This window comes from Protopterus annectens, chromosome 4.part1, assembly GCF_019279795.1.
Source record: "Protopterus annectens isolate FY-2018-M chromosome 4.part1, PAN1.0, whole genome shotgun sequence".
In the NCBI taxonomy this organism is placed as follows: domain Eukaryota; kingdom Metazoa; phylum Chordata; order Ceratodontiformes; family Protopteridae; genus Protopterus; species Protopterus annectens.
The window spans coordinates 652,624,681-652,639,458 of record NC_056734.1 but is presented as its reverse complement, the minus strand read 5'-3'; the positions used below and the strand labels follow the sequence as shown (position 1 = coordinate 652,639,458).

Below are 14,778 nucleotides of genomic sequence, written 5' to 3'. Positions count from 1 at the left end.
TGTTGCTAAAGAAGATTGAGACACACCCTCTTTTGGCCCTAGTCTGTGCTGTAGTTGGTCTAATTGTCTATTAGACACTGCAGCCTTGCACTACTAGAGTATATTTTATGGCTTTAGATTGAGTGCTGGTCACAGCACAGATGTCTATATTCTCAAGTGTGAGAAAGGCTTACATTTGTGGAGTATTTTGATTGGACTCCTAGCACTGAGCACAATAACACCATAAGGCAGCTCAGAGACTTTTTCACTAAGTTGGTAGTTTTGACTTTTCGGCATTGCCTAAAAAGGCTCTAAGGGTTGGATAGCCAATATCCAAAAGCTTGGAGGGACAGGTGCAGCTCATCCTTGGCAAAATGAAGTGGTCTGCTGACCATGTCTTCCCATGCTAACATATTAGATATCCATGGAGTGACACCAGAAACTAATTCAATTGTTAAAATCAATCATTTTATGCTCATACTGTGGCATCATCATAAGTGAAGGTAGAATGCTGATCAATGCAAGGCTCATAACTGTCAGTGACCTCTTTCCATACCACATCAGCTGCAAATATTATATGTTTGCTAAGCTTTGGTGGCAGTAGTTTGTCTGCATGTTACTGTATTCATGTTAATGCATATTTTACTGCACAGGAATGCAGTGATATGTGCAGACAAGCTATAACAAGATCCATTATGTCTCTTTTGATATAACCCTGTGAGGTACAGCTCAGGTCATCTACAGTCACACTGACTATGATAGAATCATATTGGTACTTGGGGTGCAGTAACTTCAATGCTTGTACAGTATTGTAGATTCTGACTCCAATTAGGTAACTAACCATTATCTTCTACTTGTTTAACCTGGTGACTGGGGCATCTGTGTATCACAAAATGAAGTCTCCAATGACAAGAGTATTAGGTAAGGAATATTCTTGCCTTATGGGCTTTGTTCTTGGGGGACCATTGGGTTTTGGCTTATGTGAGATGTCCAGTGTTTATTTTGATGTGTATTTTAGTGATTTCTGAGGAGTAGTGTTGCCATCAGGTGGCTTTGTAGGTTTTTGAGCTTACTTCCACAGAGCTCAGCAACACTTTTGAAGTGTTTCTACTGAATTCAGAGGCTCACATCAAGCTCAGTGTATTGTCAAATGCTCCACATCATCTGACACCTCTCTATTTGTCTCTGTCCATCCCATGTCTCCATATCCTTGTGTTAACATTTCAACTTCTGTATGTCTGTCATATTCTATGATGGTCTGTCTGCATCTGAAAACTATCCTAACTCCCTTTCCAACTTTGATTTTCTGTTCTTTATCTTCCTTTCTTCCTTATTTCCATAAATAAATAAACAAATAAACAATGGGTTCTTATGCCAGAAAAAATGGCAAATATGTCGTCCTTCTTCCTAATCTTGCACACTCTTATATGCTGTCCTTTTCTCTGACTCTCTGCTTGTCATTTCCTAACTTCCTAACTATGTCTGCTAAGCTTTGGTGGCAGTAGTTTGTCTGCATGTGACTGTATTCATGTTAATGCATATTTTACTGCACAGGAATGCAGTGATATGTGCAGACAAGCTATAACAAGAACTGCTTTACGTTGACATATATCTGTCTGAGTTCATCCATTCTGTTCTCATTAAATTCCTCATTTTTTCCTGTGACCACTCTATAGATTGAATCATTTTATGATGTGCTTCTGTTACACTGCATGGCTGTGTCTACTTGTACAGTTTCATGAAAAGTCTATGTCTACTTGCATTACAGCTGTTACTATGATGGGAAGAAGGGGTAGTCTGCCCTGGGCACAAGGATTTAAGGGGTGTGATTGCCAGTTGATCGGCCACAAGTGCAGACCTGGCATTCAATAAGAAAGGGTTGGTATAATGGTTAAGGTCTTTACCTCTCACATGCAAATCACAGGGTTTGTTTCTGATCTCTGGTTATTGATAGGGCTTGTAATAATCTGAAGATTGATAGCCTATTATAAACTATAACTGCATTCATGCTTTAGTTAGGAGCTCAGTATATTAGTAACATACTATCTACAAGAAGGAGCCTTTTTTAGTACTCAGTTTTGTGTCAACCAGTCTGGGGAACCACCCAGGATGCCAGATGACCAGCTACTTTAGTATAGTTGTTGCATGGCTCATTTATGTCATGAAGTGCAGGAAGCTTACCACTGCTTGTCTTGTTTTGAATATTTAATGTCTCTGTTTGTTGCCCTCCAGCATCACTTAGCCTTGTGACAACTTTCATCAGTTATACAGAAAAGTTTTTAAAATTGTCTATAAAGTCAGTCAGTACTGACAGTTATAAAATCCGGACTGTGAGTTTGAATGACAGCACTACAATAATACATAGCTTTGTGTGACACATAATATTATTGTTTATACTTTTTGGGAGACTGTACAAGATTAACACATTTTTTATTTCAGGTATGATTTTAGAAAATTATTTTCTGTGAAACTGCTCAGAGATGCAGCATTGTCCTATGGCTGAAATTAACAACTAGAATTACTAAGCTCATATGGAGTGAATGACCGATCAGTTACACTGGTATACTAATATACATATAATTTGCTGCAGAAATCTTCATGCTTGATTACCACTACAGAAACACAACATTTATGTGTAATACACAGCATAGGCTACAGAAAGAACAGCTGTGTAAAATCTTACCATAACAGTAGATATTCTTCTCTTCACTGTTTCAGTTTTCTAAATAGAAGGGATTTCCTGCCCAGGACAGCCCAACTCCTGGCCATTATACAAAAGCCTAAAGAACGTGTATTAGGGTTACCACCTGTCCCACTTTGCGAGGGACAGTCCCTCTTTGGGCAATTGTGTCCTGCATAAAAATTGAAAAAATAGCAAATGTCCTGAGATATTAGGACAAACGTATTTCCTGTATTTATTGTAATAGTTGCATAAAACAGTTATTCTGTTTCTGAAACACCTAAATGTTATAAGAAACAGAATAAGCAACTAAAATGCTACAAGAATAAGCATTTATGTAGGCAAAAAAGTGAAGTTCTGTCCTTTGTACTGGCTGTGGGTATGTTTTGCCTTGCAAAATCTGACGTTTGTATAAAAAGTGTCCCACTTTGGGCATTTGAAAAGGTGGCAACCCTAACGTGTATGCGCCGTACATCACACACATATAGAACGACGTGCACAAAAGGGATGTAGGGACACATCTACCCAAAATTGTATTGCCTCAAAAGAGAACCGTCTCTGTAGGACAGAGTCCATGCACATCCAGAATGAAAAAGAAGAAAAAGGGGAAACCCACACCCAGAAAGGAACCTCAAAAAAAAAAAAAAAACAGAACAGACAAGACGGGGCTGGAGGGAGGGAGCAAATACTGCAACAGTGAAAAGAAGGACAGCTGCTGTTATGGAAAGATTTTACACAAGTGTATTATGTTCCTCTATATCACTGTTGCAATATTCTAAGTGGAAGGGAAAGTAAAAAAGTTCAAGAAATAGAATGGGATGTGGAAGGCTGAGAGGAGCCCTCAGCAAACACATATAAAATGATTTTGGCAAAATCTGCTCCGGCCCTAGAAAACATATCCAAGTTATAATACTTAGTAAATGTATGCGCTGAAAACTAAGTAGCAGCTACAAGGATGGAATTGGTGTCCAACCCCTTGAAGAAGGCAGCAGAAAAGGCAACAGCCCTAGTTGAATGAGCTTTAACAGATGTAGACAGTGATTTGCCATGAAAAATATAACAAAAGAAAATAGCCTTAGATATCTAGGAGGAGATGGTTTGCTTAGAATCAGCCAAACCCAATGTCATGAGACAAAGGGAAACAAAAGGCTGATCAGACTTACAAATGGCCTTAGTTTTCTCCAAATAGTACCTGAACTGTCTGTGCAAATCCAAGGTATGCAGGACCCTTTTACTAGCAGACTGACAAGAAGGGAAAAAGGACGGCAGTTGTACAGATTGATTCAAGGATAACTCATTTACTACCTTGGGCATAAAAGAATAATTAGTATGAAGGAACACCCTGCCACTGTGAAAAAAAAAAGAAGGAATGGCTATATGGGCCTGGGACTCAGAAAGCCTCCAATTAGAAGTAAGAGTCTGCAACAAAAACATCTTCCAGATACAATTTCCAAAGAGCAAAATTTGCAGGCTCAAAATGAGCCTAAATCAATTTTTCCAAAACAAAATTAAGGTCCTAAGGAAGAGGAATAGGTTTCCTTGGAAGCCTAATGTGCAGGACACCTTTAAGAAATTGTTCGACCTCAAAACAAGAAGCCAAAGGAGAATTAAAGAGCAGACAAACAAAAATGACTGTCAAATTGATCTTCACAGAAGAATAGGCCATGCCAGACTTGAGAAAAAAAGGAGGATGAGATGGATCCCCACTTTAAAAGGGTCCTGGTTATGTGCATGGCATCAGACAGAAAACCTTTTCCATTTGGACATATACGATTTTCTGGTTGAGGGTTTCCTTGCTTCCTGTAAATCCTTGAGGACATCATCAGAAAAGAGATGCCTTACAGTTATCAAAACCCTATCAAGCACAGTGTCAGCTGAATACTGGACAAGTGAGGATGGATGAGAAAACCCGTGTCCTGTGTGAGGGGATCCAACCAGTGAGGTAAACTGTGGTGATTGCCCCTGGCCAGATGCATTAAGAGTGAGAACCAGTGCTGTCGTGGCCAAAAGGGAGTCACTAGCAAGATTTTTGGGAGTCCAGATGAATCTTCTGCAGTACTCTTGAAAGCAGAAGAAAAGAAGGGAAAGCATAAAGAAACATCCCCTTCCAAGGAAAAAAAGGGCAACCGTCTTCCACAGCAGAAAGCATGGCACTCTAGAACAGAAGAGAGGAAGCTGCCAATTCAGAAAGGAGGCAAAATATCTACCTGAGGAAAACCCAACTAATGGACAATGTCCAGAAACACATCTCTGTGAAGCATCTATTTCTGATCCTGTGTTTTGGACCTGCTCAGAAAGTCTGCCACTAGATTGTGCTCTGAAGGAGTGTATACTGCCTGAAGAGTTACCTGATAACTGACAGCCATCTCCCAAGCCTGAAGAGCATCCTGCAGAGAAGGTAAGATTTTGTGCCTCCCTGCTTATTGATGTACCACATCATTGTAATGTTGTCTGTGTACACCTTCAAGGGGCCTGGAGAGAACATAAGATGGAAAGCTTGAAAGTCCAGGATCAGAGCTCTCATCACTTTGATGTTGATATGGCCTGATTTCTGATGGGGGGGCAAAGACCCTGAACTTTCAGGTGACCCAAAAGAGCCCCCATCCCATTTTTGAGGCATGAGTGAATAGTTATTGAGAAGGGATTGGAGGCTGAAATGGCTGGCTGGTGTTGAGAGCAAATTGTCAAATCTAACACTTCAGTTAATTCTTTAGACAGGGATGGTGAGGTACACTGAAATCCAGAGGATAACAATGCTGCAACCAAACTGACTTGAGGTACCACTGACACTTCCACATATGCAGTCTGGCAAGAAGGAACATTGGAATAGAAGAAGCCATGAAGCTCCCTGGCTGGCATGATAGTCAGAGGAAGAAGAGACTGAAAGAAGACTGTCAATGATAAAACTTTCGGAGGTAGAAGAAAGGCCAACATTGGCACTGTTTGAATTTTGCATATCAGATACACATGATCCTGAGAGGGCGTTAGGAAAGACTTTTTAAAATTGATAGTGAACCCCAGACTTTGAGGAAGAGTAATGGTGAATTCCAGATCCTGTAACAGGCAACTGGGACAAGGTGCTTGAAGCAATGGGTCATCTAGTTAAAGGAAAGTCTGATTTCCCTGGAGCCTGCAGAAAGCAATCACACGAGCTAGGCATTTTATGAGTATCCTTGGAGCAGTAGAGAGGCCAAAATGCAAAGCAGAGGACTGAAAATGAAAGGAAAACACAGTGAAACATAAACACTTCCTGAAATGGGGCTGAACAGGGATATGAAAGTAAGCATCTTTCAGATAAAAAGACACCAGAAAAACCTGGGGTAGTAAAAGGGAAACAGAGTATGAAGATTAAGCATCTAAAAAGAAGGGACCTTGAGAAAGGTGTTGAGCTAGGAGACATCCAGAATAGCTCTCTAAGATTCCTCATTTTGACAAACCAGGACATCCTGGAATAAAACCTCTTCCCACTTGAGAAGGGGTGACAGGTTGAATGGTTCCTTGGTTTGGTAGGGACCCTAGAACATCCAGGAAATGAGGAAGATGTTCTAGAGGAGGTTGAGAAATCCATGAAAAAGGAGATAGAGAGAGAGAAAAAAAAAGGGCAACTTTGTTGGATGATAGAAAAAAAAAAACAAGAGTCTGAAGTGTGAGATGAAAATATGTTTAAGGTCCTGCAAGGATTTGCCTTTCTTATGAAGAGACTTAAAAATTTTAGCAGCAGCAGTCCCAAAACAAGTATCATCCAAAGGAGCATCCAACAACTTGGTCTTAATGTCCTCAGGCAGAGACTGGAGATGAAGCCAAGAACAGTCCCTCATGACAGACCCAAAAACCTCAGTCCTGGAAGAGGCAGCAGCATTGCTACAGCTATTAGAGTGATGAGCCACATGAGAAGCAAACCTAAAAATAGATAAGGCAGAGGACTGGCTTTCAGAACCAGGGAGGTCTAAAATAACCTGACAAGCCTCAGTTTTCAAGGCCAGAGCATCCCTGGTTATGTAAGTCTGATAATTAACAGCCCTAAAGGCCAAAGTAGAAGCAGTGTGAACTTTCTTACCAATCCTCTCCATTGCCCTACTATCCTTATCGGAAGGCAAACGTCTAGAAGAGGGCAAACGCTTAGCAGGTCTGTTAGAATTTATTGACACCACAGCAGGATCAGCAGAAAGATATTTAAATTTATTTATTTATTTTACATTTGTTGACTGGAATTGTCCGACTGAGCTGAAGAGCCCTTTTTCAGCGGAAGCCCGGGGAGAAAAGCTCCAACATATTACACAATTTTCATTATAAATTAGCATTAAACAGCAATGTTACAGAATTATTACAAGGTATTAAGTAGCAATACAATGTTATTCAGTGTCACTAGTCAGGAGTATAGCATAATTATTCAAGATGTATAAAAAGAAATATGTCATTAAGATGAGTATAGTTTTTGGGGTAAGTGGTTACAAAACCCAGTTTTATCATGATGTAGTTGCATGAAGACAAGACAATTACAATAGAATGTTTCTCTAAGGCAATTTGCTTAATAGATTTTAGAAGACAGTATAAAGAGTGGTCGAGTAAAATTAGAGCGAGCTAGTGAGAAGAGTGAGTTAAGGGCAGAAAGTAGATTAAGGTATGAGAAGTAGGGGATGTTAAGGAGGGAGAGTGCAGTGTCAGGACCAGTGACATTCAAAGTACTCTTTGGTGGCTGTCTTAAATTGTTTAGGATGTGTAAGGGTCCTTATTTCTAGTGGGAGCCTATTCCAGGCAATAGTGGGGTGATAGCTGTATATGTTGCATCCAGATTTAGACTTAGATTTATAGATTTGTAGTAGGTCTTGGTTTGAGCTTTGGAGAGGTCTGGAGGGAGAATAATGGGAGATGAGAGGGGATAATGCTGGGCAGTAGGAAGGCTGGTATAGGATAGAATGGATGATCTGGAGCTGAGAGAGAAGAAGCTGGTGGGGTAATTAAAGCCAGTTTAGGTGTTTTAGAGAGAGACAATGATTGACAATCCTTTGGAATCTTATAAAACCTATCAGGCTTCTTAGAAGCAGGAGGCTGAATATCAGGAGACTTGGAAGCAGCAATGAAAGCACAGGAGGAACTGCTGATGGTTTAGGAGTATCCACCTGAAGCAACTCATAATATCTTATCTGAATATCAGACACTTGAGAAGAATCCCACTTAAAGTATTCCATCATCCTAGCAATTGTGTCCCCAAAGGACAATTCCTGAAAAGGATACTCAAGGCTAACAGACTCCTCTCCATCAGAACCATAAGCCAAAGGTGAAGGCATCTGTGAAGAATAGGATAATAACCCTTCAGCAGACACTGAGTCCACATCTGAATAATCTGGTTCCCTAAGCCATTTAAAAGTGGTAGAAGTCCAAGGAGGAACAGGTATGAAAATCCCTTGAGAGGCTTTAGGGACATCAGGGCAGAAAGCCAGCCCTGAGTAAACTCCCTTTGAGGATCCTTAGAATGAACTAAAGCATGTTTAATTTTTTGTCTTTTGTTAAAAGCGATGTCAGCCCTAACAAATACCAGAGGTTCTGAACCTTGGCGAGATTTAATAAGAGAACCCAAAACCTCCCTGACAAAATCTGCAGAATTCATCTACAATCCTCAAGATAATCAATTGCAATTCTACTCAACATCCAGAGCAGATGCCTGCAAAACTTCAGCGGACATGCAAAAAGACGGATCCATGTCAGCCTCTGATGTGGTCACAGCAGAGGAGTCCGATGTAGATGCTGAACAAACTACAGAGCTATTACCCAGTTCTACAGGGATGTTCAGCAGAGGCTGGACACCTAAAGAATCTGGCCAAGACTTCTTGAACTTCTTCTTAACTAGCAGCAGTATATTGGCGTTAAAGGATTTCAGGTACCCTGCTCTAACTGTTTAAGAAACTGGATTTCAAGATAAATGACCAGGGAAGATAAACAGCTTTTGAGCATATTAGGTACAAACACCTTAAAAATGCTACAAGACATCTGGTTGTGGGAAGCACCAAAACAAAAAAGACACTGTTTGAGACAATCATTATGGGATAACTGCCTCCCACACTGACATTTTCCAGTCTTGGATGACATAAGATCTAGGCAGCAAAATAAATTACAAGACCAAGAAAAAAAAAAACAACCCCAACAGGGCACTTATCTGGCAGCTAAGTATTCAGTACAGTAACAATGCATTCAGACCAACCACCAGTAATGGTGTTCAAAATGGCAGCAAATAAGTTCTGGGTAGGTGCATCCATACATCCATTTTATGCCCTATGTTCTGTGTGTGCAGAATAAGTCTGACATATGGCACACACACTAGTTGAGTGTCAGGCTGCCTGGGTGGGAGATCTCAAAGGAATAATATGTAAATTTCCTTTAAGTGATATAATGTAATACTTGGGATGATACATTAATTTGAAATGATTTAAAACTGTTTATATGCAGTGTTTGGAGAAAGTGGAAAGCAAATTATGCTGAAGATGAAAATAAAATTATTCTGAATATAGTCAAGATTGGTCAAGCTCCCCTAATGGGCTGCGGAGAATATATGGAATTGAGGAATGGGAAGTGGGCTGAAGTGGCAGCTGATGTAATAACAAAGGGTGGCTACTGCAGGTTCTGGTTAAAGTCCATCTGTTGTATATATAGACCATTTGTAGCCTAGCTACAGCATTCCAAATTATGTTACTCGTCAATGTGAATAATTAATAACTAATTATCACATGTATTTGTGATGTTTTTAAGGGAGAAAACCAGAGGTGTATTTATGACTGCTCATCCATCAGCCCAGGTTGGAGTTAAAGAGGGCATTGAGCTACTTTGCTTTACATGTAAGGGAAGTCTACTCCATAAAGGAGGGATTCTTTGTGAAAGATATTTATCTCACCTGCATGCCCTGTTCATGCTTCTGTGGAAATTCAGCTCCCTTGAGCAGGTGTTTACAGTATTATTTGTTTTCTAAATGTACAGAGAGTTTGATATGCAGGATTCTTGAAGACTCTATTGGCTATCAAAATACCCCCTATCAAGAATCTGTAGGAAACAGAAAAGAGGGGAGATCAGTCTAAGGCTGTCTGGGTAATTCTGGGAAGACATGCCCTTGATTTTCTTAGATAGGAAACCCTGTGGTCTCTCTCTCTCTCTCTCTCTCTCTAGCTAGCTTATATCCTTAAACAAGTACATTCCAAAGGGAGCATTATGCTGTACTATGTGCCTGATGAGAGTGTCGTACAAAGGAATGACAACTTTCTTAGACCTAGGCAATATACCCCTTGTGATCACTCTGGGTAGATAAATGGATTGTCTAATGTTAGTAAATACATGATGATCAAAGGATACCTCATTGTCAATGAAAGTGCAAAGGTCCCTAATGACTCAGTCAATTTTTTAGGGGGATTTCATCTATGTGATCAGTGCACAGATACTCAAGTTTACCAAAGGACATGGTGCTGCATTTTTGGAATTTAGTTTAATTCTGTATTCCAAGCACCACTTCTTGATGTGTGATAGGCTATCATGGAAAATCTGAGGGCCAGGTGGGGAGTTTAAGACAGCTTCATATTTACAGACTTCAGCAAATGTGGTCAGCCATAGGCCCTTGATGTTGGCATTGACATCAGAGAAGTAAATACAAAAAATAAGTCATCCTAGGACTGATCCTTGGAAGGTCACTGCTGGTAACTAGGCAATTCAATGCCTGCAACAGTAATAGACTGGGTTCAGTTAATAAGTAAATTGCTAACTATTAGATAACATATGGGTTTACATTTAGTTTGATTAGCTTATTGATAATGCCAAAATGTAGCATGATATCAAAGGGCTGGGTCATTGCAAGGCAGGCAATATGAACCAATTTGCCTGTTTCTAATGCATTACTGACCAGGCTCAGTAAGCAAATTTGCCTTTAACAAATCCAAATTGGCATAGGTGCAAGACTTGTAGATTACCTATGTCCTTGTTAATAAGTTCAATATTGATTAATCCCACAGCTTAATAGATAAGGCTGGTGGGGCTTAGAGGTTTCCAGTTTCCAGGATTAGTAGTGGGTGTCCCCTTGGTGAGAGGGATGACTACAGCAGTTCTCCACATGCGAGGTACTTATCCAGAAGAGAGGCTGATATTGAATAGGTTTAATATCAGGTCTATGGGACTGGTGTTGACATGAAGGCAGCATGGCACAATATCATGACCTATGGAGCCAGTAATAATAGCATTGGAAAGATCACTCAAGACTTGCTTGGAAGTGATCAGAAGGCATTGTGTAGGGTATGTAAATATGTTTTGAAAGGTTAGGGGGGACAGGGGAGTAAGGCTTGAGGTGAATCTGTCTATTAGTATGTTGGCTGCGTCCTCAGAGGTTGAGTAAGTGTTGTTATATACTAACTCCACGCATTTGTGGGTGTTAATCTAATGTTTCTGACATAGCTGAAAAAAAGAGCTTGTGGTAATCCTTAGTGTAGGTAGCAATTTTCAATTCATAATTGCTTTTAGAAGATTTGATTTTGCTTCTGAGTCCTTTGTTGATCATTTTGATGAATTGGCAATCTTTTTGATGAATGGATGATTCAATAGTAAGAACTCACATATGATTAAATAATTCAGCTTACTGTACCAGACTGTCATACTGTATACTTCAAATTTCTAAAATCATTCAGGAGAGCTAAAATATGTTCAGTCATAACCATTGCTTACCAGATTCATTGGTAATCTCCCCCTTTGGACAAGGAATACAGTCAAAGCAACAGACTGGCTCTCCCCTACGGATGGCTTTTCTAAATCCAGGAGGGCAGAATTCACTGCAGACTGAGTATGGGATCTGTTGAAAGAGAGTTCAAATACAGTTTTCTTCATATGTAATGGACAATTAGTAATTAATATAAATGTCGAAATATTGCTACTACATAAAGTGAACTGGTCTACAAGTAGATTGAAATGGATAGTGAAATCATGTGCAGGAAATAAGGAAAAAGGCAAGTAAGATGATTTTTGTTAGGAGGCAGGACTTCTGAACCAAGTGTATTTAGGACATGCATCCCACTATAATAAGGAAGCAACTCTAACTTTTCAGTATTCGTTATGGTGTTAAAACCTGCATAATCAAGTGCCTTAAACTATTAATAAGTGAGTTCATACATTGTTGTACAGACAATGAAAAATCATTGTTCGTTCCTTGTTTATAGGCATGTGATGATTGCCAGTATTTTGACAGTTGTTACACCGCTTGCATTGCTGCAGGTAGATTTGGTGATCTTCTCTTAAAATACACAATGTAGCCATTTATACAGTCTTTAAATATGTGATGTAGTTGCTTCCTTGTTTTATAACACTTTCATCCCCTCTTACAATTTTAAGAGTGATGACGCTCCTTATAGAAGTATAGAAGAAGCTAGTTGTACAAATTAAATAAATATAGTGACAACGTAAAGCCTTGTAGCCCATCTTTCCCAAACTTGAATCAGCCAGTTAATTTATATTCAGTTCCTGCTGTTGATTCTTGTTCAGCATACAGTTTCTTTTACAGGTAAACAGAGTAGCCTATTATCCCTCTTTCTCTAAAAATGTGTGAACGTTTATTGTAGTCCATGCATAACCCTCAGTTTCTTAACAAACGAAATCATGGAAAAAACTAAATATAATTGTAGGACAAAGGCATAATACCAGGGATAGATTTTAAATATTGCTTGTACAAACTCAGAAAAGTTGATAAAATCGCAAACTGTGCATGAGCATGCATTTTTGAAACGTGAAATGTGAAACTCAGACATCTGCCATTATTCATTGACTTTAAGTCCTCAATAAATGTGCTAGAAAAAGACAAATTTTATGAGAAAAAGAAGAAACATAGGAGGCAAAATTCTGGACAGTTGAAAATTATGAATGCATGCAAAGACTTTAGAACAGCCGATATAGTAGAAGTAAATATTTTTCTTGAACTTGCTTTCTTTATTATTCAGAGGATGTTAATAATCTGATCGTTGGTGCCACTGCCTCTTGTAAAAGCAGGTTATACAGTGGGCTGTTCTGGGTCCTTATATTCAGCTAGAACATCTTAAAGGTACATGATAACAAACTGCTGCTCATTAAAAATGCAAGGCTGACACATTTGAAAATGTATTTATTTGCAAGGATTGCACATGATATACTAATGTCTAAAGGATCTATGCCACTTTATTAACTGACCAAACAACATGCCAAAAATAATGAAAAACAGCACAAATATGGTGAAGCCCCCTGCAAGCCTCACACCCCCTATTAACTATATACACCAACTCTGAGATTACACCCTAGCTGTTCCCCAGTCTCAGATAATAGTTCCCATTCAATTTCCAATTTCAGTGTTCCTTTTGTTGATGTTTATGGCTTGACGTTTAGCTATTTAACCATTTTGTCAGTTGACAAAGTCACATTGATCTGTTTCATAAATATGTGGGACCTTATTATTCATTATCTGCTATGTGGAAAGGCTGTGCTCTGAAAAAAAAGGAGAGACAAGAACTTCACAGTATTCCAGTAGAAGAAATACGTTGCTGTACATTAAAAAGGCTGCCGGTGATCATGCATAGACAAATAATAAAACTATTACAACTTAGGGAAACACATGCAGTTACTAAATATGTGTCCAGGAACTACATTATATGAGTTCTTACTGCTTCACTTAATCTGCCAAATGACCTTCCTTGAATGGTAAATATCTGGCTGCTTTTCCTCCTCCAATCAAACCTGAGCTTTTTTTTTTTTTCAAAAAAGTCAGCTATTTGGGCATTTACATGCATCACAAGATACATACATATACATACAAATGTTTCAAGCACAGGCATTAATGTCCTTCTAGCCTGTCAATATATCAAAACAGATGTTCCCTTAATAAGTGTTCAGACAGTTTTTAAAAAATATCTAAACTAGTGCTTGTTTAATGTAATTTGACAGGCTGTTCCATGTATCAGCTGCTCTCTCAGAGAACCAATTAGTACACTTCTCATTCCTATAGAACCTTCTACATAGGTTGTCTGATGATTCTCTACTACTTTTTGATAACCCAAACATTCTCAGAGGTGGATGTCTCTAAATGCCCAATATAACTGATTAAGGTCTTCTCTTAAATATGTTTATGAGACATTGTACAAGTTCAAATATTGCAGTTTTTTTCATAAATAACTTAAATATTCACATCCATGGATACCCTTTGTATATTTCTGCAGTACTCTTTCCAGTTTACTCAAAATTATTGTCTTATAAGATTTCCATATTATTCCATACTCAAGTTTGAGTCAGATGTAGCTAAAAAACAATGACTTCATCATGTCTGATTTCCTAGACTTTATAAACCTTTTTATACAACCCGTAGTTTTACAAATACCATTAGCCAGTTGGCTGATATGATTAGAAAAACTCAAAGCTGGATCTACCTCTCTATCCAGGTCCTTAAATTAATCAACAGTTTCCATTACTGTGTGCTATATGAAATATTCACTTTTCAATTTATGCCTACCAAATCACATATACTTAGTTTGTGATGCATTTCTCAGCATATTATTCTCCTTTGTCCAGTCAGTTTAGTCAAGTTCATTTGCACTATCTATAACACTTGGAATTGGAATCAGTTAACCAATTTTCAAGTCATCTGCATATAGACTGCAGAACACCTCAGATGAGAAATACTGATCTGAAAGATACACTTTAAACAAGTATGGGCATAGGACAGAGCCCTGTGGGATGCCCTGGCTGTAACCAAGAATTTCACCTGTCCAATTTCTAAATGATAACTTGCCATGTCCTATTTGTATGCCATGTAGCTGCATGTTACCAGATGGGTAGCTAACTGGCTCACTGATAGAACCCACCAAGTCAAAATAAGGGAAGCCACCTCAAACAGCAGACCTGTAATGAGCAGCGTACCCCAGGGTTCGGTATTCAGGATATACTTTTCTGAGGTGCAGACCAAAACAAGTGGGCTATGGCTGACCAAGTTTGCAGATGACTGCAAGCTGGGCACTGTCATCAATCCCCCTAGTGATGCGGACATCCTCCAAGAGGATCTCACACAAACAAATGACTGGTTCCAGAAACATGGCCTCAAGCTGAATACCAAAAATGCATCACCACCTCCTTTGGGAAGAGTG

At 39.1% G+C, this 14,778-nt stretch overlaps 1 protein-coding gene across 1 annotated transcript in view; it reads right to left on the bottom strand.

Annotated features, from left to right (window-relative positions):
- The window catches only part of LOC122801268 (vomeronasal type-2 receptor 26-like), a 50,876-nt gene extending 36,447 nt beyond the window's left edge, over positions 1-14,429 (bottom strand). Inside the window, exons 1-2 of the mRNA XM_044070818.1 lie at positions 14,400-14,429; positions 11,351-11,474 (exon numbers count right to left, since the gene is read on the bottom strand). Coding sequence (XP_043926753.1) covers positions 11,351-11,474; positions 14,400-14,429 — 154 coding nt within the window. The remainder of the gene's footprint in view (positions 1-11,350; positions 11,475-14,399) is intronic.
- Positions 14,430-14,778: the final 349 nt, after the last annotated feature.